This window comes from Puma concolor, unplaced genomic scaffold, assembly GCF_028749965.1.
Source record: "Puma concolor isolate L17-30 unplaced genomic scaffold, mPumCon1.1.hap2 unalloc_scaffold_26, whole genome shotgun sequence".
Taxonomy (NCBI): Eukaryota; Metazoa; Chordata; class Mammalia; order Carnivora; family Felidae; genus Puma; species Puma concolor.
Window position 1 is genome coordinate 379,189 of NW_028240232.1, and position 24,780 is coordinate 403,968.

General features: G+C 48.8%; 2 protein-coding genes and 2 long non-coding RNA genes across 14 annotated transcripts in view; 3 read left to right on the plus strand and 1 right to left on the minus strand.

Moving 5' to 3' along the window:
- Nucleotides 1-8,434, plus strand: part of LOC147571473 (leucine-rich repeat-containing protein 37A2-like) — a 50,541-nt gene extending 42,107 nt beyond the window's left edge. The window contains 8 exon segments of the mRNA XM_086696358.1: nt 309-725; nt 727-1,315; nt 1,318-1,622; nt 2,004-2,108; nt 6,286-6,335; nt 7,873-7,927; nt 8,007-8,149; nt 8,251-8,434. Coding sequence (XP_086552484.1) covers nt 309-725; nt 727-1,315; nt 1,318-1,622; nt 2,004-2,108; nt 6,286-6,335; nt 7,873-7,927; nt 8,007-8,123 — 1,638 coding nt within the window. The 3' untranslated portion in view covers nt 8,124-8,149; nt 8,251-8,434.
- A 4,038-nt stretch (nt 8,435-12,472) lies between these two features.
- On the minus strand, nt 12,473-23,272 carry LOC147571474 (uncharacterized). 10 transcript variants are annotated; one of them, XR_015247365.1, is made up of 7 exons: nt 21,782-21,880; nt 18,644-18,687; nt 18,176-18,308; nt 17,081-17,222; nt 16,630-16,983; nt 14,273-14,700; nt 13,687-14,161 (listed from the first exon to the last, which is right to left on the minus strand). It is a non-coding gene; the product is annotated as an uncharacterized LOC147571474 (long non-coding RNA). The 10 variants fall into 10 exon arrangements; XR_015247369.1 differs by lacking the exon at nt 13,687-14,161 and adding an exon at nt 12,473-13,252 and having other exon boundaries at nt 16,630-17,222; XR_015247364.1 differs by lacking the exon at nt 21,782-21,880 and adding an exon at nt 22,931-23,272 and having other exon boundaries at nt 16,630-17,222.
- Nucleotides 17,219-20,606, plus strand: LOC147571475 (uncharacterized). Its single transcript, XR_015247371.1, has 2 exons — nt 17,219-17,382; nt 20,226-20,606. It is a non-coding gene; the product is annotated as an uncharacterized LOC147571475 (long non-coding RNA).
- LOC147571476 (pleckstrin homology domain-containing family M member 1-like) overlaps nt 21,902-24,780 on the plus strand; it is a 32,640-nt gene continuing 29,761 nt past the window's right edge. For both annotated transcript variants that reach the window (XM_086696345.1, XM_086696344.1), the window contains exon 1: nt 21,902-22,019. The gene's annotated coding sequence lies outside the window, so the exon portion shown is untranslated. The remainder of the gene's footprint in view (nt 22,020-24,780) is intronic.

Here is a 24,780-nt window from a genome sequence, read left to right on the forward strand (position 1 = left end):
CTTCTCCTCTCCTAGGGGCGGGATTCACTGTAGGGTGGCGTGGCCCATCTGGGCTACTTGCACACTGCCAGGCTTGTGATGCTGGGGATCTGGCGTATTAGCTGGGGTGGGTAGGCAACGTGGGTAGGCGTATTAGCTGGGGTGGGCAGGAGGGGCAGGCTTAGCTCGCTTCTCCTTAGGTGATCCACTTCAGGAGGGGCCCCTCTTCTGTGGGCCTCTCATCTGCGCTTGGCTCCGGAGACTCCGTTCTGCTAATCCTCTGGCGGCTTTCTGGGTTATTTAGGCAGGTGTAGGTGGAATCTAAGTGATTAGGTCCCAAGTTTAAATGTCAAATCTTTCCAAAGAAATTGGAAACTGCCCAACCGCAGGAGAAGAGCCTAGACGAGGTTGAGAGTGTGGGGAAAAAGTTCCTGAGAGTGAACAAGGTCATCAAGGGCCCAAAGGGCATACGGAAAAGGCACTTAAAAGAACTGAGACGTCAGAACATCCAGAGGAAACAGAACGCCCAGCCGTCTGTGGAGAACATGGCCAAGGAAAGAAGGCTCAGGAGACCATCCCCAGGGGAGCTTCACGTGGCGCACAGGCCCAGCAAATTAATGGGAAGCTCCTTCAATACAGAGCCTTCGTTCGTAGAGGAGCACAAGGCAGCGGTCTCTTCTTTCCTGAAGCAATACTCTTTGGGCAGGCCTTCTGCCACCCCCGCTCCAAAATCCCCACCTGACGTGAAAAAAAAAATCAAAAGACTTCATGTACAGCGTTTTTGTTTTAGAAGATGCAAATGCTAGAGTTAGAAATATGAAGGCTTTCGGGCCAGCCTCACACCCCAGAAAAACACACCGCTTCCATAAAAGTCGCTCCCATGTGGTCCACAGAACACCCTAGGCCAAACTGAATCGAAAGTCCAGAAAGGAAAGTTCACTCAGTAATAGACAGCTGCTTGCAAAGAGGCCTCCATCCTCTGCAGTCAGGAGCCTCATAAATTCCCCTTCACGAGAGGATTTTTCATCTCCGGGAGAACTGAGTCCTCAGAAAAATCCTTTTCCAGAATTATTTGCTCCTTCAGGAACTTACAGAGAAAACACTACTGCAGAGAACGCTACTGCCCAAAATGTTTCTGACGAAAATATTTCTACAGGAAACACTACTGTGCCAGCACAAACCCTCCCTGAATTCACAAACCGTAAGAATCTTTCCACTGCTAATTCTACTGTTACTGCAGACAACTCTATGCCGACCGTTAAACAAACCAATGATACACAATGGGAATACCACAATGCGGGCACTGGCTTGCCCCCAAAAGCCACAGGCTTCACTGTGTCAAAGGTGATCTGTTTGAAATTCCGTTAAACCAGCAGCTACAGTCCCTCATCCCCAACAATGACGTGAGAAGCCTCATTTCTCATGTTATCCGGACTTTGAAAATGGACTGCTCTGAGACCCACATGCAGCTGGCCTGTGCCAAGCTCATCTCCAGAACAGGCCTCCTGATGAAGCTTCTCAGCGAGCAGCAAAAAGTAAAGGTGTCCAAGGCAGAGTGGGATACGGACCAATGGGAAAATGAGAACTATATCAGTGAGAGCACAGAAGTCCAGAGTGAACAGAGAGGGCAGGAGTCAAGGGAGGTGAGGATAAATCCCAAAATGTGGGGTCTCGACATTTAGGTGGTTTAGGACATGGACCCAAGCACAAGGACCAGGGGCTCCTAGTCCGGGTCTTGTCTTGGCCACATAATTTTGCCTAAGGCAGTGATCTGCCACTTTGCTCATTCAGGAAAGAGTGCCGCTGTTCCCAGAGTAGACAAAAAGAGGACCTAACATACAAGATACATAAATTCTTGAAGAAAATGCTAATGATTAAGATTACATATCACATTAGATTTGGTATATTCCTTAAGAACCTATAAGCGATTCATCGGAAAGAATGGGGTTTTAGAGTCGTTAAAGAATAGTTAACTTTCATCCTATCTCTGTTTTCTAAAAACATTGTTCTTTCCCTTTTTTTAGCTCACAAAAGAAGTTCCAGGCTATGGCTATAACAACAAACTCATCTTGGCAATATCTGTGACTGTAGTAGTGATGATTTTGATCATAGTTTTCTGTCTCATTGAGGTAAGGACAACAATTAATTCAGATTCCCAGACTATATTCCTTCTTTATAATAGATTCAGAACCCACAAACTGAAAATCAAAGCCACTTTCCCACCTATCACGACCTGATATCCCTCTTCAGTCTGGAGGAAGGAGATAGGCTTTGTCCTTTCATTGCAAAGTATATTCCAGGGATTTTAAAAGGAACCCCACTGCCGGGAGACATCTGTGGATTGTAACCAAGATAACAAGCCATTAGCTTGTTCTGAGACATTAGGTCTAAGAAGGCCACAGTTGACACGATAGTAAAATTTCTTCAACTCAAAAAAATTATGTCGATTCGATGCACTCACCAGTCATCCTCCTCCTACCACTGATTTCTTTCCTCGTTGGCTAAAATGGTGAGAGAGAAATAGTCTTCACCTTCATGGAGCTATCAGTCATCTCGGAAGAAAGGGCATGGCTTAGAGATAAAAGTGTCATCTTGTTGATTAATTAGATGTACCTACAGCTCTCTCCTCCACTTCGCAAGGCATTGTGTAGACAGGTTCAGTTAAAACCCTGCAGCTAAAATCCTGCATCAGGCTACTCAAAGCTTGTCATAATTACAGTTGCCTATTCCTGGAGCTTGCCTGTTTACCTTTTATTCAATTATGTATGAATTGAATATATATTCAATATATTTATTCAAATATACATATGCTTATTATATATATATGTATATGTATATATATATATATGTATATATATATATATATATATACATATATATATATTGCCATCTGTCATGGCAACCCTCCATTTCAGCCAAAGCAGCCCCCCACCATCCCCTAGTCAGACCATGCCCATTCCTACTTTTGTTGGTGACTTTGCCCACTTGAAATTCCTTTATTTCACTCTGCTGGTGGAAGTCCCATGAGCCTTCAAAAGCCAACTCGAGTTCATCTTTCTTCACAAAGCCTTCCCCGAATACTGTAATACTCCTGGACCTAGTCCTTCTGTGAGATTGTCACCATTTCTTAGGGTCTACAGTGACGCATTCCCCTCCCCTGATAACAAAAATATGCTAAACAGTTTGTTAAAAGGCAGCTCCTCAAGAGAGAAATATCAAGGTCATGGATCAGAGCAGAGATATGTAAGGCTTCCTGGTCTCTCAGACTCGAGTAAAGCCTGACTGGATGTATTAACTGCTAAGGAGAAACATGTCTGTCTTCTGGAGGGTTGGTCAGTAGTAAAGGCATAGAAATGGTGAGGAAGAGACCAACATGGGCAGTGCCCACCTAGCCTTGCCTAAGAGTAGAGATGGCACCTCAGGCAGCAGATGAGAGTCAGGCCCACCAGCCGGGCTGTGCCCGCGGGGCAGATGGATGGATCTAGCTACCTCAGTCCTTTCCATTAAACACTGGATTCAGCTAATTACTTTTCTTCCACTTCTCTTCTCACCAAATAGCCTTCTGATTATACTTCAGCGTGCCACAGAGGCCTGTCTCCACAGGAGGTAATGCCCAATCATGTAGACACAGATGCCCTATCTATGGAACGGATGTTTTCCTTATTGTCAAGTCTTGACCTGACATTCTGATTTTGATCAATCCTGTGACATTGGTGAGGTGATATTGCCTCCATGTAGAAAGAAGTGCGTTCTCTCTTGATGAGATCAGGGTCTGATTTCTCAGCCTAAGAGCCTAGGAACTAGCGTGGGGTCAGCTTACCATGACCTCTGGGAAGAGAAATCATTGGCCATTGTCCAGTCAGTACTCTGCATCTTGAGGTGGCCTGCAGCCTTTTGCTTTTGGGGAAGTTCTATAAACTCCTATTGCTGTTTTAAATTCCTATGTGGTTTAACCTTGTGTGTATATTTTTTTATGTGGTTTCATTATTTCCTCTCCCTACTTAGATGATACACTTTTTGAGGTCAGAGACCATGCAGTTTTTTTCCTGTAGTGGACAATAATGATGTTCAAAGGAAGAGATGAGGCATTGTGTCAATTTCACAAGGAGGAATAATGCAACCTAATATTTATGTGAAGTAGCCTACAGAGTCCAGCAATAGACAGATCCGTGGGTGACTAGGACTTTTGAAATGTTACCTTTTAGAGGCGCCTGGGTGGCTCAGTTGGTTAAGCGTCCTACTTTGGCTCAGGTCATAATTTCATGGTTCAGGAGTTCGAGCCCTGTGTTGGGCTCTGTGCTGACAGCTCAGAACCTGGAGCCTGCTCTGGATTCTGTGTGTGTCTCTCTCTCTCTTTGCCCCTCTCTCACTCTTACTCTCTCTCTCTGTCACTCTCAAAAATAAATAAACATTGAAATGTTACCTTTTAGTATTCAAATCAGTGGACGAAAATAAATAAGTGGTAGTAGAACAACTGCTTAATTATTTGGGAGGAAAATAACAACAGATCCCTATTTCTCACCTTAAAAAAACATATTTCAGTCAATGTAAAAAAAGAGAAACAAGAACCCGCCCAAGTATTAGAAGAAAATAGAATCAATACTTTTATGATCTTGTGGTGAGAAAAAGCTTTGTGACCTGATACCACATGCAGAAACATTTGATAGATTTGATCGTCTTGTCTGATTTATGCTTGGAATAAACCAGACATCTGATTTAATCCCCACAGTCCTGTGAGGATGATATCACCATCCTTCTTTCATACATAGAAGGGGATCAGCTTAAGGCCCCTGTGGCAAAACCCAAAGCAGAACCCAGCTGTGCCTGCAGTCAGCCTGTCTCCTATCCCACGGTTCCGTCTCCTTCACGATAAAAACACTGACAAATATTTGAAACATTGAAATTCAGTGAAAGCCCTTGAAAGGATGAATATATCTCATATGAAGAGAGTTTTATAAATCAACAGGAAGAGGACAAACAATCCAGGGGATCAAGGGGGCAAGGACTACGATGAACAGGAGGGTGTGGACAGTCCGTCACCATATCTGCCTCATGGCTTATGGGACATGGGTCTTGTTAACAAGGCCTTTTCGCCTCATGGTATAAAAACAGTCTCTGATATTTTCTTCTGTACTCTTATAATATTTGTTGTGATTTATTTATTTTTAATCTGTATGGAATCTGTGTGGTGTTTTGGTACGGTCGAGGTAGGGGATCTAACTTTTTTCCCTTACGTAAAGATCCAGTTACTTTAAAATCTTTTATTGAATGGTTCATTCTTTCTTCATGGATCTAAAATACTATTTTTATCTGGACTCTATTCTATCAATCTGGTTTTCTTTTCCTGTATCAGTATCACGCTACATACTTAACTGCAGTTGCTCCGTAAGAACGTATTTTAATGTCTGCTCTGTGATCTTCTTTTTCATACAGTTTGTAGCTATGCTTGCACATTTTCTCTACCAAATGTCAGCTGGCCAGTTTTTGTTTAAAAAACTGTCTTGGGATTTGAATGGGATTGCCTTGACTTTGTAGGTTAATTTGAAGGGAACTGACATCTTTACACTATTCTGGGAAAATAGTGTCTCACATCATGTATTCGTTTCTTCTTAATGTCCTTCAGAAGAGCTTTAGTGTTTTCATCTCATAGGTCTTACCCATTCTTTGCTAAGTTTATTCCTAGGTACTTTATGCCTTTTTATTGATCATTGTAAATGGGATAATTCTTCCGTTTTTTGATTAATTATTTATGGAACATAGGAAAGTCATTGAGGTTTACATGTTGATCTCTTGATTTTATATCTAGCCATCTTACTGAATTCTCATATTTCTTCCAATAAAATTTTAGTTGATTCTCTTGGGCCTTTTAGTTTGTCTGTAATTTCGTATGCAAATACGTCTTAGTTCTTCCTTTCCACCACTCCATTTTTTCCCAGTGCATCAGTTAGGACCTCCTCAACACCAATGAATAGAAGCAGTGATAACACACATCCTACTCTTGTCCTTGACTTTAAAACAGTGCTGCTGTTTAGGTTTCTGGTAGACACTTTTCTTTTCCTCCTCCCAAGAATTTTTATTAGGAATTATCTGTCGAATGTTATCTGAGACAGTCAGTAAAACGTATTACCAGCTGCACACAAGTTAGGTGTTATTGAAGAGTCAAAGGACTATTAAACAAATTCCTGTCCTAGGAAAAGTTATCCTCTCACTGGGTAGAGAAGACCTAAAATGCAAAGGAATGAATAAAGATTTGGAGGGAGTGGTTATTGTGATGGGTAACTGTGATCATGTTTTCTTCCAAAACAGATTTATTCTCATAGAGCAGCAGCCAAGGAAGGTAAAGAAGGAAGCTCAAGGTAAATATTAGTCTGGCAATCGTTACAGTAGAATTTTAGAACTAGATTTTCAAACTCATCTATTTCAATCCCCTTGTTTTACAGCCAGGAAATCACCAAAGGCAGAAAGAATACATATTTGGCCTAATGCTTTGCCTGGATCCAGCAAAGTTAGCTGCCCAGCCAAACCCGAGTTAGAATGGGACTGGCACAGAGCACCTGCTCACTAGACCTTTAAAGAAAGATCATGGGGGGATGGGGGTGGAAATGTTCAGACCCGTTGCTGCTGGCGGTGGGCATCGGGCCTGGCCACAGACCTTCTCAGAGGCTCTGGAGAAGGGATAGGGAGGGCCAAAAGTCGTGGGGTGAAGGGGCTAGTCTTCAAGCATGATGGAAGGTGGAATACATGAGTCCGTCCTATAGAGTGGGGGGGAGACTTCCTTCTTCCTCCTTCTGGTTTTCGAGGCCCCGCTCTCCATTCCCTTTATCCAGACCCAATAGAATTTGAACTGGGAGAGACCTTAGATAATCATTTATCTCTTCCTTTTATAATAATGAGATGGAGAAGGAGAAAAGGAAGATGTCTTGCCGGACGGTTGTATCACTAGTACCACTAGAACCAGAAAGAAGATGGTTCCTTTCCAGTTGGGCATGTCTCTGACTACACTGTTCTTGGGCTGTGAACTGCATTTTATGTCACAACTCAGTGCACACATACCGTATAGACATAAGTCCCTTCTAAAACAAACTTACCATACACTCTGATTCTTTCTGTTCTGTTTGAGTTTATTATTTATTTGGGGGGGGGGAGCAGAGAGAGGGAGAGAGAGAGAGAGAGAGGGAGAGAGAATCCCAAGCAGGTTCTACACTATCAGCACAGAGCCAGACACAGGGCTCAATGTCACAATCTGTGAGATCATCACTTGAGGCAAAATCAAGACTTGGGCTGCTCACCTGACTGAGCCACCCAGGTACCCCCTATTCCGTTTGTATGCAAAAAGAGTATTTTGTGTTTTAGCGCTAGCCGTGTGTTTTAAGGTGATTTCACGACCCACTCCCTCATCTGCCTGCAGTGTGACAGTCAGTGAGCTAGATAACTGCTGGTTGGACTCAGGCATTCACTCGGTGCGATTCATCTCGTAAGGTAAAGCAGCTAGGAAAATGGAAACACCTCCCCACCCGCCAGCAAATGATGCCTGGGAGGCTAAGCCTGGCGGGGACGGATGTAAAATGCTTCTGGAGAGAGTTAGGTGCTTCTGCCGTGTGGTCACCCAGTTTGTTGACTGCACAAGGGCACTTGGCCAAGGGCCAGAAGGGGAGCAGGGTGAAAATCCTGCCTATACTTCATGTCAAGTTACATGCAAAGGTCTCCCAGGGACACTGTGGGGCCATTATGGACAGACACAGGACAATTCTGAAAGCCCAGCATGTATGGAATTATTTCTGAGATCCCAGGTCTGTGTTGATTTTGCTTGCTAATAAGACTGGAGAAATACATTGTGAGAGGCATGGAAAATGGTACGAATCACTAATTGTCTGTGTGTGTGTTTCCTTCAAGGGGCTTCTTTGGATCTCTGCTGCGTAAGAGATGCTCAAAGGAAAGTGACAGTCAGGTAAATCTGAGGAGGATAAAGTACCGTGGCTGGAGAAGGCAGGGGAAACGGACCTAACATTGTCCTTTCTGTTTTCTAGGAGGGCTTTTTCTGGAGAAGGCGGCCACTTTGGCTTAGGGACATGTACAGACCTCTCAATGCCACACGCAAGAAAAACATGGCACAGAAGCTACACGACAAGGATTCTTCTCATTAAGATGAGATTTTCCACATGGAACTAGGGTACGTGATTGGGGAAGATTTTCTCTAAAATGAGGCAATTATGAAGAGTTGAATTGTTCCTTTCGAGAGTCAAAGCCTTGGCATTCTTCTCCTTTTCCCAGGGAGCCTGGCAAAGCCACAGCAGAGAAGGCCACAGATTCCACTACTGAAGAGCTGGGTGACGAGAGTGAGACACTATGTGAGGTTGTCACAGAGTGAACGCCGTCCTGCCTCAGGCCACCTACAAAGTTTACTTTCCGATACTCGCTTCTCAGCATTGCTTATAAAATACTTTTTCTTCTCATATTGAAATGTATAAATCCATAACCAATTCTAGCCACGTGGTAAGGAACTAAAACGTAAACAGTTCAGAATTTATCTACAGACAACAGGGGCCACGGGCGAGAGAAGCAGGACTGAAGCCAGAGTCCCTCGTGGTAGCCAGGATTTCCGCAAGACACAAATGGGCAAAGTAGGGTGAATGGGGCGTCTTTCCCTCATTTCCCTGATACAGTCAGTCTCTGGAAACCGGACAACATATCTTTAAGGGGCTTAGACTATTAAGTTCATTCACAGCTTATTCTGGTGCTCTCTCCCCTGGCTCACCAAATACCAGTTACTCACAACGCGCTTGACCCCCTGCCCGTAGAGGATCATCTCTTTCTGGCCCCTCCGTGAGGTCTTTGGGGTTGCCAGAGTATTTGGATCGCTGAGCCTACCTCCACTGTCGGGCTGAGGCCTGTCTGTCTTCCCAAGAGCTCAAACTCAGACACAAAATGTGTAGCGGGAAGTAGGGTGTTCCTCAACCTTACAAGCTAGTAGACAATTCCCATTGGGTTTTTGTGTTTGTTTTCTTTAAAAAAAAAAAAAGTCCCCACCCTCAGAGAGCTAGCAGGGAGATGCTGGAGGGTTAGAGTAAAGAATGTGTGAGAGCAGTAATCACCCAGGACTGCCCTGCTCAGGCCTTTATTTCAGAAAACTTATTGGTGGGGGCACTTCCTGTTCACCTGTACCACACTAGCCTCTGCTGACCCCACTGAGGGTCGGATGCGTGCGGCTGGGCTCTCTCCAGTTCAGCCCAGCACCGCACCTACCACTGCTTTCCTACCCAGCTCGGATCAGGGCTGCACGATTCCAAGAGATAATGCAGCACAACGTGCAGAAGACGCAAACATCCCTCCACTTCTGCAGAGGAGGGCGTTAACCAGTCACATTTGGGATGTTGGGAGGAGTCGGGGTGCCTGGGTGGCTCCGTCCGTTGAGCATCCGACTTTGGCTCAGGTCATGACCTCATGGTGTGGGAGTTTGAGCCCTGCATTGGGCTCTCTGCTGTCAGCACAGAGCCCACTTCAGATCCTCCGTCTCCCTTTCTCTCTGTCCCTCCCCCCAGCTCACACACTGTCTCTCAAAAATAGATAAACATTAAAAATAATGAAGTCATCTATACTTTCTGAGTAAATGAATGACAGATTTTAGAAAAAGGACGTCAGAGTCAAAATACAGTAGTGAATAAAAGAAATCCTGAACGAACAAGGTTTGATCATCTCTTTTCTTAATGTCTGTTTATTTTGAAAGAGAGCAAGGGGGGAGGGGCAGAGAGAGAGGGAGAGAAAGAGCCCCAAGCGGGCTCCGTGCTCAGTGTGGAACCCGATGCGAGGGACTCGATCTTACGACCGTGAGATCACAGCCTGAGCTGAAATCAAGAGTCGGATGCTTAACCGACTGAGCCACCCAGGCGCCCCTGACAATCTCTTTACATGCCCCCAAATAAATGCTGGTGGCTTAGCGATAGGTGATGGAATATGGCACCAACCGCTGGCCACCAACAGAGTCCCCCGAGGGGACAGTAGGACTGGGGCACAGCCCAGCAGATTTGGCAGGGTTGGTAGGAACGGTTCCAAGCGGAGTGATTGGCCCATCAGTGCCTCTTTGGCTCTATTAGTTTGCTGCTGCTGGGCAAGGACACCTGTTCTCCGGGTGCCTGCTCCCGTTCCCCCAGCGTTTTAGTGAGAATGGCCCCCAAGTGTCTGTCTCGGTGTGGTGACTTCAGTGAGCCAACAAATAACTGTGTTGAAAGCACAAGACTAGAGAGTAACAGTAATCGGAAGCAGCGGCAGCAGCTAGTTCACTATTTGCTTACTTGGTGTCAAGGCCTGGGTTGGGCGTGTTGCAGTCTTAATTTCGCCCAACAGTCCGTGAAAACATACTTTATTATCCCCATCTGGCAGATAAGGGGACAGGGCTTAAAGGATGTAGGTAACCTGTTCAGGTGCCCAAAGCCGCAAATCCAAAACTGCCAGGTAGGGGTTTAATCCAGGCCTGTTAACTCCAAAGCCTGCTGACGGTTATACTGCCCTGCTGCAGGGTGCAGGGGTACAGAGACGTCTAAGCCATGGTTACCATCAAAGAATCAATAATTAGAACGATGAGGATGGTGGCAGCTACTGTTTGTTGAGCACCTGCTTTGAGCCAGGCGCAGTACCAGGCCCTGTAGTCACTCTTAGGTCACAAGGGCAGAAATTCCTCATGCCAGCCCAAACTCCTTAATGAGCTGGGTGGAGCGGGGGCTGGTGGTGACTTTTTGAATAAGAGAGGTGGACACAGAGACAGAGCTGACGAGAAACCAAGAAGACCCATCTGTGCATAGTTGGGCTTCCCAAAGTGTGGGCCGGGATTCCAGGCAACTCCATTCTCCTATTTTGGAATATTTCCATTAGCGCAAATGTGGTTCATAGAGTGAAGCTTAGAAAATGTTGTTTCTATAACACTACCTCAAATTTGCACAATACTTATTAGTCTCAAATGCCACCCTGCCATATTTCTTTTAATTTTTTTTTTCAACGTTTATTTTTGGGACAGAGAGAGACAGAGCATGAACGGGGGAGGGGCAGAGAGAGGGAGACACAGAATCGGAAACAGACTCCAGGCTCTGAGCCATCAGCCCAGAGCCCGACGCAGGGCTCGAACTCACGGACCACGAGATCGTGACCTGGCTGAAGTCGGACGCCCAACCGACTGCGCCACCCAGGCGCCCCTCTTTTAATTTTTTTAATGTTTATTTTTGAGAGAAAGAGAGAGAGAGCGTGCGGGCAGAGAGAGAGGGAGACACAGAATGTGAAGCAGGCTCCAGGCTCTGAGCTGTCAGCACAGAGCCCGATGCGGGGCTCGAACCCATGAACCACGAGATTATGACCCTCTCTGCCACTCCTCCACTCGCACTCTATGTCTCTGTCTCTTGCTCTCTCCAAAATAAACATTTAAAAAAATTTTTTTAAAACAACAATAAGCATTTATTCCTCAAAAAACATCTTTTTTAATGTTTATTTTGAAGAGAGAACAAGAGAGAGAGTACAAGCAGGGGAGGGGCAGAGAGGGAGACATAGGATCTGAAGCAGGCTCCAGGCTCTGAGCTGTCAGCACAGAGCCCAATGCGGGGCCCGAAGCCATGAATGGTGAGACCATGACCTGAGCCAAAGTCAGACAGACGCTCAACCAACTGAGCCACCCAGGCTCCCCATTCCTCAAAAGTTTTGAGTCAAATTTTTGGGAATATCTTGGGCACTTCTGCCCCTGGGTCTTTGGTGAGATTCTCAAGATACCACAGGGCTGCAGTCACCTGAAGGCTTGACTGAGTCGGAAGGGTCCACTTCCAAGGTGGTTCACTCACTTAACATGGCTGTCAAGGGGGTTGGAGGGAGGCCTCAGATCCTTGCCATATGAGCCTGCCCACATGCTGTTTGACTGAATGTCCTCACAGCATGATGGCTGGGTACCTCCAGAGTGAGTGAGCTGAGAAAGAGAGACAGAAATGACAGAAGGTAGCCTTCCTATGACCTCACCTCAGACGGCACAGAGCAGCATTTAGCAGTGACTTAGTCACTAAATCCAGTTCCCATTCAAGGGGTGGGAATTTAGACCCCACCTTTTAAAGAGAGAAGAGTCGGGGTGCCTGGGTGGCTCAGTTGGTTAAGCGTCTGGCTTCAACTCAGGTCACGATCTCGCGGTCCATGAGTTCGAGCCCCGCGTCAGGCTCTGGGCTGATGGCTCAGAGCCTGGAGCCTGCTTCGGATTCTGTGTCTCCCTCTCTCTCTGCCCCTCCCCCGTTCATGCTCTGTCTCTGTCTCAAAAATAAATAAACGTTAAAAAAAAATTAAAATAAAGAGAAGAGTCAAAGAATTTGTGAACATATTTTATTTTTTATTTTTTTCCAGCACTCATTCAGTAGATCTTTATATTTTTTCAATATATGAAATTTATTGTCAAATTGGTTTCCATACAACACCCAGTGCTCATCCCAAAAGGTGCCCTCCTCGATACCCATCACCCACCCTCCCCTCCCTCCCACCCCCCGTCAACCCTCAGTTTTGTGAACATATTTTAAAACTACCATAGCCAGGAAAACAAACCATTCTAGATATTTCAAACACACACACACGCAAAGGTTATACAAGCAATTGGTGCTCACCACTGGTGGGGCTCGCGGTGGTGAAGGTCAGGGCCAGGGGGGAATCGCACCACTAGCTCTCAGGTTACTTTACCACAGTTGCTTTCCATAGATTCAAAGTTGCTGCTGCCACTCAGTCAGGAAACTTCGGGAAGCCACTGCTGGGGTCACTACAGCCCCATGGCCCCAAGCCTGACTGGTGGGGAGTATGGACTCCAACATTCAGCCTGCATGTCTGCTGCTGCAGAGGAGAAAAGCATGGCTTCCGCCTCCTTCCCGCCTTCTAAATCTCACACAGGTACGCTTTATTGGCAGAATTCTGTTGCCGAGGGAATCTGTGAACTATGGTTCGTGGGTTTCCAGGACCTGCAAAGAAGGGGCTAGAAATGGGTGTCAAGAGCCAACCAACATTATCCAGCAAACCCCTCCTGATGGGTGGGTGTTCAAAGGCTTTGTAAAAGGGGGGTGGTGTCCACATGGAGTAACCTGGTGGTCGTGTTTCTAAGTCAGAAACCCTGAAAGGTGTCATTCTAGCTGGGCAGCAGGTGAGGTGCTGGATGCTGACGACATACACTCATTCCCAGAGGTGACTGGAGAAGCGCCTGGAGTTGATTCTTAGTTTCATCTCTGGAACGTTCTCACTGGAATTAAAGCTGGATGGACTATTGGCAATGCGGTATCTGAGAAAACATAGCCCCCATTCAAAAGGGCTGCCAGAGAAAAGATCTCCACAGGGAAACATGATTTCTCAAAATATAGCCTTTGGACCTCTATACGCAAACATCCCTGGGATGCTTACTTAAAAAGCTGATCCTGAAAATAATTTAATTTCAAAGGCTGTTGGGGCACCTGGCTGGTTCAGTCAGTTGAGCGACCGACTTCGGCTCAGGTCATGATCTCACGGTTCTTGGGTTTGAGCCCCACGTCGGGCTCTGTGCTGACAGCTCGGAGCCTGGAGCCCGCTTTGGAGTCTGTGTCTTCCTCGCTCTCTGGCCCTCCCCCACCCCCCTGCTTGCACCCTGCCTCTCTCTCAAAACAAAATATTAAAAAAAAAAAATTAAAAGGCTGATCCCGCACACCTCCCCTGATGAAGATAAACAAAAGCAGACACTACTTAAAGTAATCCAGACAGAGTTCAGTCAGTAACATAGTATTGCAGTGCCGTAGGGGAAAGGGTTCATCGTGAGCAGGCACCCAACTGGGAGTATTACAGAGGTGATGGGGTATTTCACAGGGAGAATGAGGGACTAGGGAAGGGAATGAGTGGGGGCTCTATAATCAGAAGTGAAAGATGACAAAAAGCAGGAAGGGACGCTGGCCCATAGGAGACCCATCTGGCTTTGCTGACACTTCTCAGAGTTAAGCTCCTGCCCTCTCACAGAAGCTGGGAGACAGGGGCCCGATCTTCAGGCGTCGGCTGGACTAAGCAGCCAATCCTTTAGACAGCCGGGAGTTTTGCAGGCAGGCACTTTAAGGGAGGCTAGAGTCCTACTAGGGATGCGGCCACGAGCTGCCAGCAACCATGCCCGTGGTTGTTCAAGTCTTCACAGGCCAAGCAAGGTTGAATCAAGAAGAGGGCTCGGAGGAGCCTGGCGAGCATTTGGAGAAAGAATCTGTCACCCTCCGAACCCACATGCCCACCCCTCCTGAGCCCATCCCCCAAACAGAGGGACCACTTCGACAGGCCTTTTTATGCTCACCAAACTACTGAAGTAGGACAAGGCGGACGGGGAGGTGGGGGAAGCAGAGGTTCTCCGGCTTCTTCAGGGCTGGAGGTCAGCAGGGATCTGCGAGCGGGAGACGAAGGGCAGAGCAGATTGAGGATGACCAGGAGGCTCCACTGGATTCTTAACCTGGGAGTCCCGACTGGTCATGCTGGCGGGCTCCTGCCCCCACGGAGGTCAGGGCCTCTCAGTCCTGAGGAGCACCAGGCACGACCAGCTCTGGCTCCTGTGGTCCTGGTGGGGGTATGTTGTTGAGACCTGGGGGATGGCGTGGAGCACCAGCTGGGGGGCGGGAGCACACTCATTCAAGAAGAAGAAAAGTCCCGAGGCCCGAAGCAGAGGCAGGAATGGTGCTTAGGCTGCCTGTGTTCCAGGGCAGTGGCAGAGAGCGGTCTGGCGCCACCCTGTGGAGGAAATGAAGATTTCAACAGTACAAAGGCCTCATCTGGATGAGGGCTACACCCCAGGGTGGTAGAGCAGGAAAACAGAAGGAGCCTGGCTCCCTGACATAAGAGCCACCGAACCAGCCCCAGATCCAGTACTTAACCGGATTATCATATGAGAGATCAAGAAGCTGCTTCTTAAAAAAATTTCTTTTCAATGTTGACTCATTTTTGAGAGACAGAGACAGAGCATGAGCGGGGGAGGGGCAGAGAGAGAGGGAGACACAGAATGTGAAGCAGGCTCCAGGCTCCGAGCCGTCCGCACACAGCCCGACCCAGGGCTCGAACCCATGAACGGCAAGATCATGACCTGAGCCGAAGTCAGACACCTGACCGACTGAGCCACCCGGGTGCCCCCAAGAAGCTGTTTTTTTTTTTGTTTTTTTTTTTTTTCAACGTTTATTTATTTTTGGGACAGAGAGAGACAGAGCATGAACGGGGGAGGGGCAGAGAGAGAGGGAGACACAGAATCGGAAACAGGCTCCAGGCTCCAGGCTCTGAGCCATCAGCCCAGAGCCCGACGCGGGGCTCGAACTCACGGACCGCGAGATCGTGACCTGGCTGAAGTCGGACGCTTAACCGACTGCGCCACCCAGGCGCCCCAAGCTGTTTTTTAATTTAACCCACTGTTGGGGCGCCTGGATGGCTCAGTCGGTTAGGTGTCCGACTTCAGCTCAGGTCAGGATCTCACCGTTTGTGGGTTCAAGCCCCACATCGGGCTCTGTGCTGACAGCTCAGAGCCTGGAGCCCGCTTCGGACTCTGTGTCTCCCTCTCTCTCTGCCCTTCCCCCACTCAATCTCTGTCTCTATCTCAAAAAGAAATAAACACTTAAAACCAAAAAGAATTAAAGGGCGCCTGGGTGGCTCAGTCGGTTAAGCATCCAACTTCAGCTCAGGTCATGATCTCGCGGTTCGTGAGTTTGAGTCCCACGTCGGGTTCTGTGCTGTCAGCCTGTCAGCGCAGAGCCCGCTTTGGATCCTCTGCCCCACTCTCTCTGCCCCTCCCCCGCCTGCACTCCCCCCCCCCCCGAAAAAAAGGATTAAAAAAAAAAGAATTAAAAAAAATTCACTTAACCCACTGTTGTGTCGGGTCTCTACTGCAGCAGCTGAACCTGTACGTAACCTGATAACGGAGGGAGTCCATGTATCTGTTATCTTTTGCCACAACAGTGCTAACTAATAAACCATCCTCAAAACTCAGGAGGCTGGGAAACCGATTCTCACAGGTTGGCCGTTACCGCTGTACTTTAATGCCCTGCTGGCTGGATCGGCGCGGCTTCTCGCTGCTGGTCCTGTCTCCCTGCGTTGCTGCCGGGACCCAGGCTGAAGAGGCAGCGGCTACCCAAGAGAAGCGGAAGAGAGCAAGCACTCTTGCTCTCTTCGAGCCTAAGCACGGAGCCTCTTCGAGCCTAAGCACGGAACCAGCCCCAAGCCCCAAGCCAGGGATGGGAAAGTACACTGTGGCCACGAGGAGACACAGCAGGAGCGGGGTTGCGGGGAGGGCCCATAATTCTCTCTCCCAGAATGTGACAGAGTCGTGGGTTAGAGGCTACGACACGGTGGCCCTGCTCTTCTAGGCGTCACCTACGAATGGCGCGGAGTGAAAGATAGCGTCCGTCCATGTGAAGACTCAACCGCAGTTCTCTGTTAGGTCAGGAGCCCTGACAAGACAAGAATCACATCTCCTTCCTCTTCCCAACGCCTAGTGCCAGACCCTGCCCTCAGGGCTGACTCGGGGATATTACTGGGTGAATCTGAGACCATTTCTTCACTCTCTGCATAGGATTCCTTATGTAATACAGACTGACCTCCTAAAGGTCAGCACACAGTGCTATGTGTTTGCCCCCAAAGCTGCAAAGGGACCGTGCCATTGGGAACTGAGATGTGTACCTAGGTCTGTCTACACCGCATCCTGGATCCACTGCCTCCCAGAGGGACCTCCAGAAGAAAGGACTTCTACAAGTTTAATATCGCAGACTCCACACTCCAAAGGAGAACCGCTTGAAGAGAGCCATGGTTGACGCTAAGGAATGCCACCATCACCACAGAATTCCAGGCACCGGGCATGTGGGTAGAAAGTATATTTTAGGGCAGTGACTCATGGTAAGTCGTTTCCTCCAGACCCTAAAACGGACTATTCCACGTCAAGCTGTCTCAGGCTCAGGCTGATAACAGGGCAGCCACAGGGGACCTAATGGGAGCTGCGTTGTCACGGTCCAAGTCTGTACACACCGCTTGTATAACCTGCCCAAGTTCGCAAAGACAATGTATCAGTCGCCGCTCTTTATGCTCCAAGTGAAAGAAATCCAACTAAAATATGCTTAAACCAAAAATGTCATACAGTGTATCGGCTCACATAACCGGGAAGCCTAAGATCTTAAAGCTGGCCGCATCTAGCGCTCAAACGTCATTCTCTCCGCAGCTGTCCCTCAGTTGTGCTTTCCTCCATGATGGCTTCAGGCTTCAGGATGCATGCCCCAAGACTGCAAAGATAGTCGTTAGTAACTCCAACTCTCCACTGAGGTTGAGCAAGCCTCATAAAGGAAAGCCAGTCTTCAAAAAGCCTCTGATTGGTCTGCTTGGACCCTGTATCTGGTAGGAGGAGACCCTGATTGGCCAGCCATGGCCACGTGCACCTGCAAGGTGGGCCTTAAACCAGTACTTAAGTCTCTGCTAGGGCACAGGAACTGAATAGAAAGTCAAGAGAGGGGTTGTCTCACGGCAAGTTGAGGGGGTGAGGTGACAAATGGAAGACCAGACATTGAGGCTAGATTGAACTAACCCTAAGCCTAAACTTTGAACAGGCTTTCACACGTTCATAGATGCTATTGCGAGTAAAACACAAATTCACTTAAGAGCAGGAGTGCCTTCATAGTAACTTTTGGTCTTTCTGTATTTTTTGTCCCAATTAATAGATATCGAAAGGATACCTACGATCACGAGCAGGTCCAAAGACCATTCTATTTTTTAATATTAGAAAGGGATTCTTAACTGCAGATTAAGAGAGAGAGTGAAGAAAGCAAGAAGAGAAGGGAGCCAGGAAAAGCCCAGCCCAGGAAGCAGCGAAGGAAGGTTCCAGGACAGCAGCGTAGGACAGGTCAAGGAGGTAGCCGAGGGGAATGGCACTAACTGTCATGCCAGAGCACTGGAGCGGAGTGGAGGAGTGATCGTGGCGGGCAGCACAGAAAGAGAAGGAGAAGAAATTAAACCCCGGGGGGTCGGGGGACAGAAACGAGTGCCATCGGACTACATGAGTAAGCTCTGCGGTGAACAATACTTGCCTAGTCACAATTCTGCAACCACTGTCACTCGTGGGGCAAGAGTGACAAAAGTAAACCCCAAGAATGGAATGGGTGGGGGGTGTTAAAGACCTAACTCCTTGCCTGTGTTGCCAGGACGTCCACAGACAGTGTCTAAAATGCATGAATCAGAGCACCTGGGTGGCTCAGTCGGTTGAGCGTCTGACGTCAGCTCAGGTCACGATTTCACGGTTCTTGGGTTCGAGCCCCGCATCGGGCTTTGTGTTGACGGTGCAGAGCCTGCTTGGGATTCTCTCTCTCCTTCTCTCTCTTTCAAAAAAAAAATTTTTTTTTTAAATCTTTTAAATGGAAGAATTAAGAGCTAGAAACACAAGACAGGTGGAGATAAGCACCCGAAGACCCAGCGAGAGGTAAGGAGGACCGAGGACTGGTGAGCTGGCCCAGGAGGGTGGGGATGGTCGAGGCAAGAGGCTGCTGCGGGTCATTCTGTTTCCTCACCATTTCATTTCGTACTATTTGAACTGTAAACTACGTGTGATAACATTTGGGAGGCTTACAGAGTCCATTCTTTTGTCAACTGCACCTCAAAGCTGTATTTGTGTCCAACTTCATTGAGATAGAATTGACAAATCATTTTTACGAACCCTTTAAATCCATTTCTTCAAGTAGAGTGGGAGGAACCAGCTTCCTGCAACAGAAGCCATGAGAACATTACCTATTCCGGTTTCAAAAGAAATGGTGGCATTAGTCCTACTTAGATGATTTCGGTCAGAGACCAAGTAAGGATACATCTGGGGTTCCAACAAGAGAGGCTCTCACTCCAGTGCTCAAAGACCAGTTAGAAAACGGAGATCTGACTGGACTGGGTAGGTACAAATTAGCCAAAACTGTAATAATAATAATAATAATAATAATAATAATAATAATAATATAGCTAGTTATCCTCAAGTGCTTACTTCAGACCAGAAACCGTCCTGAGGATATTATCTTCTTTAATCCTCACGGCAACTGATATTTTCCCCAATTTACAGATGAGGAACTGAGGCTCAGATAGTTTGGGGAACTTCCCGGAAGTCACACACTCTGGCCCCTCTGCCTGAGGCGAAGGGGCCTCAGAGTGTTGTGATTTACTTCTCTTTTCTAACCACCAATCAAACTTAGAAGTTTCTATCTCTGGTGCCATCTCGAGGGGCCTATGAAAACCACTGACTGTGGCAGTGGTCTCAGGCCCACACTTGCTGGGTTGTGCTGGGCCCCGCGCTGTCTTAGGGAAGGCCTAGAAAACGGTATGGGGTAGAGCCGGTATTCAAACCTAAGCATTCCTGGCTCCAAAGCCCACTTGCTCGGCCACTGAATTATGCTAGTTCTCCAGCTAGAATCAGAGCTGGGTGAGGATCCCACCCGTAGTAATTATGAGTTGTATGGCCTTGGGCCCCCAAGTTCCTTAACCTCTCTTAAGCCTGTTTTATCATCTATGCCATGGGCATAACAATGGTGCTTACCTTCAGGGTGGTTGCTAAGGATAAATCAAAATTCCTATCTGGCAACTAGGAGCCTCTGTTTTCCACACCTGTTAAATCCCTTGCCCTTCAGCTCCTAGGTTAAAGAGAGATCCTCACATTTTCTCACCCTTCAGATCCACGGGTGGGAGGGCAAGAGACAGAAAAGGTCTGGGCCAAGGCTAAATGCTTGGGCCTCATCCCAGAGTGACTCTCCAGGGCAGGGGCGGGGTTCAGGAATCGACACCTTAGACCCCCGAGAAGTTCAGATGCCTGCAGTTCTCCTGCCTGGCTTTGAATGACTATGCCTAGTGCTTGACTCTGACAGACCAGTGCCTTTGTGAGCGTCTGAGCCCTTCCTGCGCTGGCCTCCAGCTCTGTCTGTGCCTCCTCCCTTTCCCCATTGCCCAATCTGTCTTTATCTCCCCCTTCCATTCTGATCCCCCTCCTCTTACTCTGGCCTTACTTCCTAGCTTCCTCTCCACCTCTCCGTGCACCCTCCCCTGAGCTCAGTCTGCATTCCTACCCACCAGCCGTTTCTCTACCAGTCTCTTCGCCGGCATCGGCATCGCCCTTTCCTGTGTCCACCCGGAAGGCTCAGATAAAAGGTGCTTCCGCCAGGATAACCTTCCAGGCCTCTTCTCTGGCACCATGGCACTTTGCATGTACCTTTATTATTGCTCAAATAACAGGGTAATGGGAGATTTTTTTTTTTTTCCGGCCTCAGACTACCTGGTGGACTCGTGGCCCATGAATGGTGGAAACGTGCGCCAGAGTAAGATGGAGAGAGGAAGACAAGCCCGTCGACTTTGCAGAGGGGCCGAGAGGCCTGAGAAGTAAGAGAAGACCAGGAGACGGGGGCTCCTGAAAAGATAGACAAGAGATTACCATGCGGGGTTCCCACAGCTTTTGCAGACAGCGGCTGCGTACAAATTCATTGGAAGAACTGAGGAATGTTGCTGGCTCCATCTGGGGGAGGGCATGCTTGTATCAAGACACTGATGCTCTTGATGTGCTATAATTATAACCAGAAACACTATCCTTTTGCCCAGGAAGCTGGATTTCCTAGTAAATTCCTTACTTTCCAAGTTGTTTAATGCTAAGATAATGCTTTGCTTCTGTGTCCTTATTTATTTATTTTTAATGTTTATTTACTTTTGAGAGGGAGAGCACATGCGAGGGAGGGGCAGAGAGAGAGAGAGAGAGAGAGAGAGAGAGAGAGAGAATCCCAAGCAGGCTCTGCACGGTCAGCGCAGAGCCCAATGCAGGGCTGGAACTCACAACTGTGAGATTGTGACCTGAGCCGAAGTCAGACACTTAACCGACCGAGCCACCCCGGCATCCCTCCGTGTCCTTATTTCTAACTTTCTGTTCAACTGTTAACCATACTAAATGTACTCAGATTCATCTAGTCTAAAATCGAGGAGAGGTGGTTCTCGCTCCTAGAGAGAGAATTATTGAAGGGGCAACCCGCACACACTCAGGTGCCACATCTTCAACAGCTGGTTTTATAAATGGAAACAGGCACTGGGACCCCTTCTTCTCCCCTTCCCAGAAAGGCTGATGGAGAGCCTGGCCCAGATCAGTGGAGCTTTCTTCCAAGAACTGTCCCGTTCCCAGACCAGCCCTGTAGACACCCCCAAAGTCCCCCTGAACCTGCAGATAGCAGTACCTCTCCACCCCACTACTCACCCCACACTCAGGCCCTAAGATCCCATTTGACCTAAGCCTGCAGGTATGAAGTGTCCAAAGCACAAGACATCTCTCCCCACCCCCACCAACACACACTCTTGACCTTCTGTTCCGAGTCCATGTGAAAGAGAAATATCAACTCTACCAAGTAAAGGAAACAAACAACTTGCTGGCTAGATGAGAATAACCAGAACCTTAAGCTTCATGCCTGGGGGCTGACGGGTACCTAAAGGTGCTCCCTTGGTGACAGCGGTGATCAAAACCTGTATGCTTTTCCTGAGAACCACCAGGCGGGAAGCACCTACTGCACTGATGCCCTCAGGGAGGCAAAACTAGGGTAGACGTTATTGGTCCGATTTTACAAGTGGGAACCTTCCGGGCAGGAGGCCAACAGACAGCCTCAATGGTAGATAGTGCTGTGCCCAGGCAAGGTCATGAACCCAGAAGGCGGCCGGGATCTAGTGAGACGCAGACACTTCTGGGGGCGGGCAGTAGGACACGTTCCGCCCGACACTGGTGGGCTACCCCGGTGGCCTCGCCTCTTCGTGCGCATCTCGGGTCGCAGAGTCCCCAGCCTCCCAGATCACTCACCTGCTCCGGGGCTGGTGACTTGGGCTTTCCCGAGCGGTGGCCCCGCCCCGAGGCTCCGCCGGCCCTGCGATTGGCTCCGCGGTCCGGGGGCGGGGCCGGACGCCGAACCAACGTGATGGCGTCCGGCGCCGCGAGCGCCGTTTCCTGTTGTCGCTGGCCGGGAGGCCGCAGCGCCTGGTCGGAGGCTTAGGGGCTGCCGTGGCCAGGAGTGCCCCGCGCCCCGTCCCCGCTCCCTCTGGTGAGTTAGGGGTCAGAGGGCGAGGAGGGTGAGAAGGGACGGCGGGGCCGAGACGAGAACGGGCGATGGGTCACCAGCCCTGTCCGTGATCGCAAACCCTTGGTTGCTTTGAAACTGTCCTGCTTCAGAGCCTTTTCCCTTCCCCGCCTGAGCCCCGCACCCTACCCCACTCGGACCCGAGCCTTCAGCCCAAACAGCCAGTGCTGACCCGTCCCCTTCCTCTTCTTCACCCGTGACCCGAGCCCAGCCCTTACCCTCACCCCTTCACCACTGGTCTTGCGTAAGTGCAGCCACACTCGACCCCACGGCAGCCCACTTCCAACCCCTAGGACAGCCACTTCCCTCCGCCTCCCTCTGACGCATCTCATTCTCACCCCTCAACCCCTTTGGCGATCCCAGTGCTCCACGCAGACCTCCTCGAACCCCCCCTCCCCCCTCCCCGTCTTTCTGGCTTACCCCTTTTCAGGCTCAGCTTTCTTATCCCAGCCCCCCTGCTCAGCCCCCCAAGGTCTGCTCAGCCAAAACACCCACCTCCCCCCACTCATTTAATACCTACCACCACAGTAGATGCCCTATTGCGCTTACCCCCCTCTTCTTGATAACTCTGATCTCAGCCCTATCTCAAGTCTTGTATGTATCTTCTTGTCCTCGCCCACTCAACCCCTAACTTCCAAGCCCACCCCGTACTTTCTTTCCATCCCCAGCCAGCCTGAGGACACTTCATTCCTGAGTCTTTGCTAAACCACCCCCCAACTCTTGCTGCCCTAGTTCCCACCACCCCTACCCAATCTTGTTAGACTGACGTCTTCCTATCCCCGTTTCAACTCTTCATCCCAACTCTGCGCCCATTCTTCCCTTGATGTGGTCCCCATTTGATCTGAGAACCTAGTGCAGTCCCCTGCCGACCCCACCTGCTTTCTCAGAGCCAGGCACTTGCCGAACACCTCAATTGATGCAGGGCCTCAGATGGTAAGTAAGTGTGGAGGAGTAGAGATCCTTCTCCCGTGGGTCAAGTGCTTTTCCTGGATGTCAGGTCCCCTGTAGCTGTCCTTAAGGATTGTGTTCCTGGCATCCATATTACATCACTCGCGTTGGCTGCTGGAATGGTAGGTATCATCCAAATACCTGGAAGGTGAGGGACAGCTACTCATTCAGCTGGGGCAGTGGGAGCTTATCACTTCCTTTTGGGTGATGATCTGGAGAAACTCCAGGGGTTCCACTGTGTGGGGTTGGCTGTGGTCACAGAATCATGTCCATGTGTATTGCCCTGCCGCTTAGAAAGGACCCTCACCCAGTGCCCCTCCTGGCCAGAACTGGTTGTAGATTAGTCCCGCTACCGAATGTGCCAGAGGTGACGTTACATGTTGTGAAGAGTAGAGATGAGTGGATCCTGGGGACGCCGAGGCCTCCGTGGAGGCTGTTGAATTGCTTCCTCTTTTGGCAGGTGCTGGAGCATTGAGTTTTGACCATTTTGATTACCCATGAACACAGAGAGTCAAGTTATCTCAGAGTAGCTAGACATTCTTGAGGCACCCAGGCTCCATTGTTAACATTTATAATCTCCTGGGATTTGGGGGTGCACCTCCCCTCTAAGTTCTGGTGACCAAACTCCGAAGGATTGGCCATTTGACAGCCATTGTAAAGGACCCCAAAGAAGACCCATTGTCTTTGCTTGCATTTGTAGTCTCACGCCTTCGAGAATCGGATGGCCTTTGACCTTCAATGTCCCCTTCCGTGAAGGTGTGATCTCTGAAGGGTTTCAGCCCGTTGGCAGCTTGGTGTAATGGAAGGAGTTCCACAGTGACCCCACCACTGAAAAGTTGTATACCTCAACCTCTTACGGTCTGCAACGGTCTGAGCCTTTTTATTTTACTCATCTGTTCATTCAGCAAGTATTTCTTGAGCACCACCCTGTGCCGTGCACTGTTTGAAGCATTAGAAATACAATGGTGAATGAGTCAGGCAAAGGTCCTGCTTTCATTCACTCAGAGTTTGGTCCTTGCCAGAATCTTAAGGGACCTGGGACAAGAATATGGGAGAGATGGGTGTTGTTGGATGGAAGGAGGGAGGGAGGAAAGAAAGATACCCAGTGTTCCTAGACTTCACATTTCTGGCCTCCCCCACTAGCCTTTGGACTGGGAATCACGAGCTAGAAGTTGCTTGCCCTCCAGCTGATATTCAGTTGCTTTGTTGCCCAACCCCACCCCACCCCCAACACACACACCCATCCCACCCCCCACAGGGCTCTTGTCTAGAAATCCAACTTTCTTCAGGTAGAAGGAGGTGCTGTTTACTCAGCACTCACATGTCTGAAGTATCCGCTGTCTTTCTGAATCAGAAGATAACTTTGTCATTTGTTTCCAACTGAAAACCCTGACTCATCACCTGGTAGAGCAGCTGGAGGGCTTAAACACCGGCCTGTTGTCGTGCATAGCCAGGTGCAGGATCGGAGTCAGGCCGTAGAGACGAGGCTGTCGCGGATGGCGGGGAAGTCTCTCAGAAGAGGAGGTTGCTGTTTACTGATGAACGGAGTGTTTCGAAAGTGGTGAAGCCAGGTTATCCATTTCTTCTTTTAATGTAAGTCTCATCTGAGTCCTTCTCCTCTTTTCGTTCTTCCTTAGTCTCCTGAGGAAGTGAAATTGGATGTTTATAGAAGGCCAGGCAGTATCACGAAGAGAATCAACCACAACGATTCCTTCCTGTGTGTTGGAACGTTTGAGGAGGGACAGCTCGGAAACCTGGCTGCCATGGAAAGGACCTG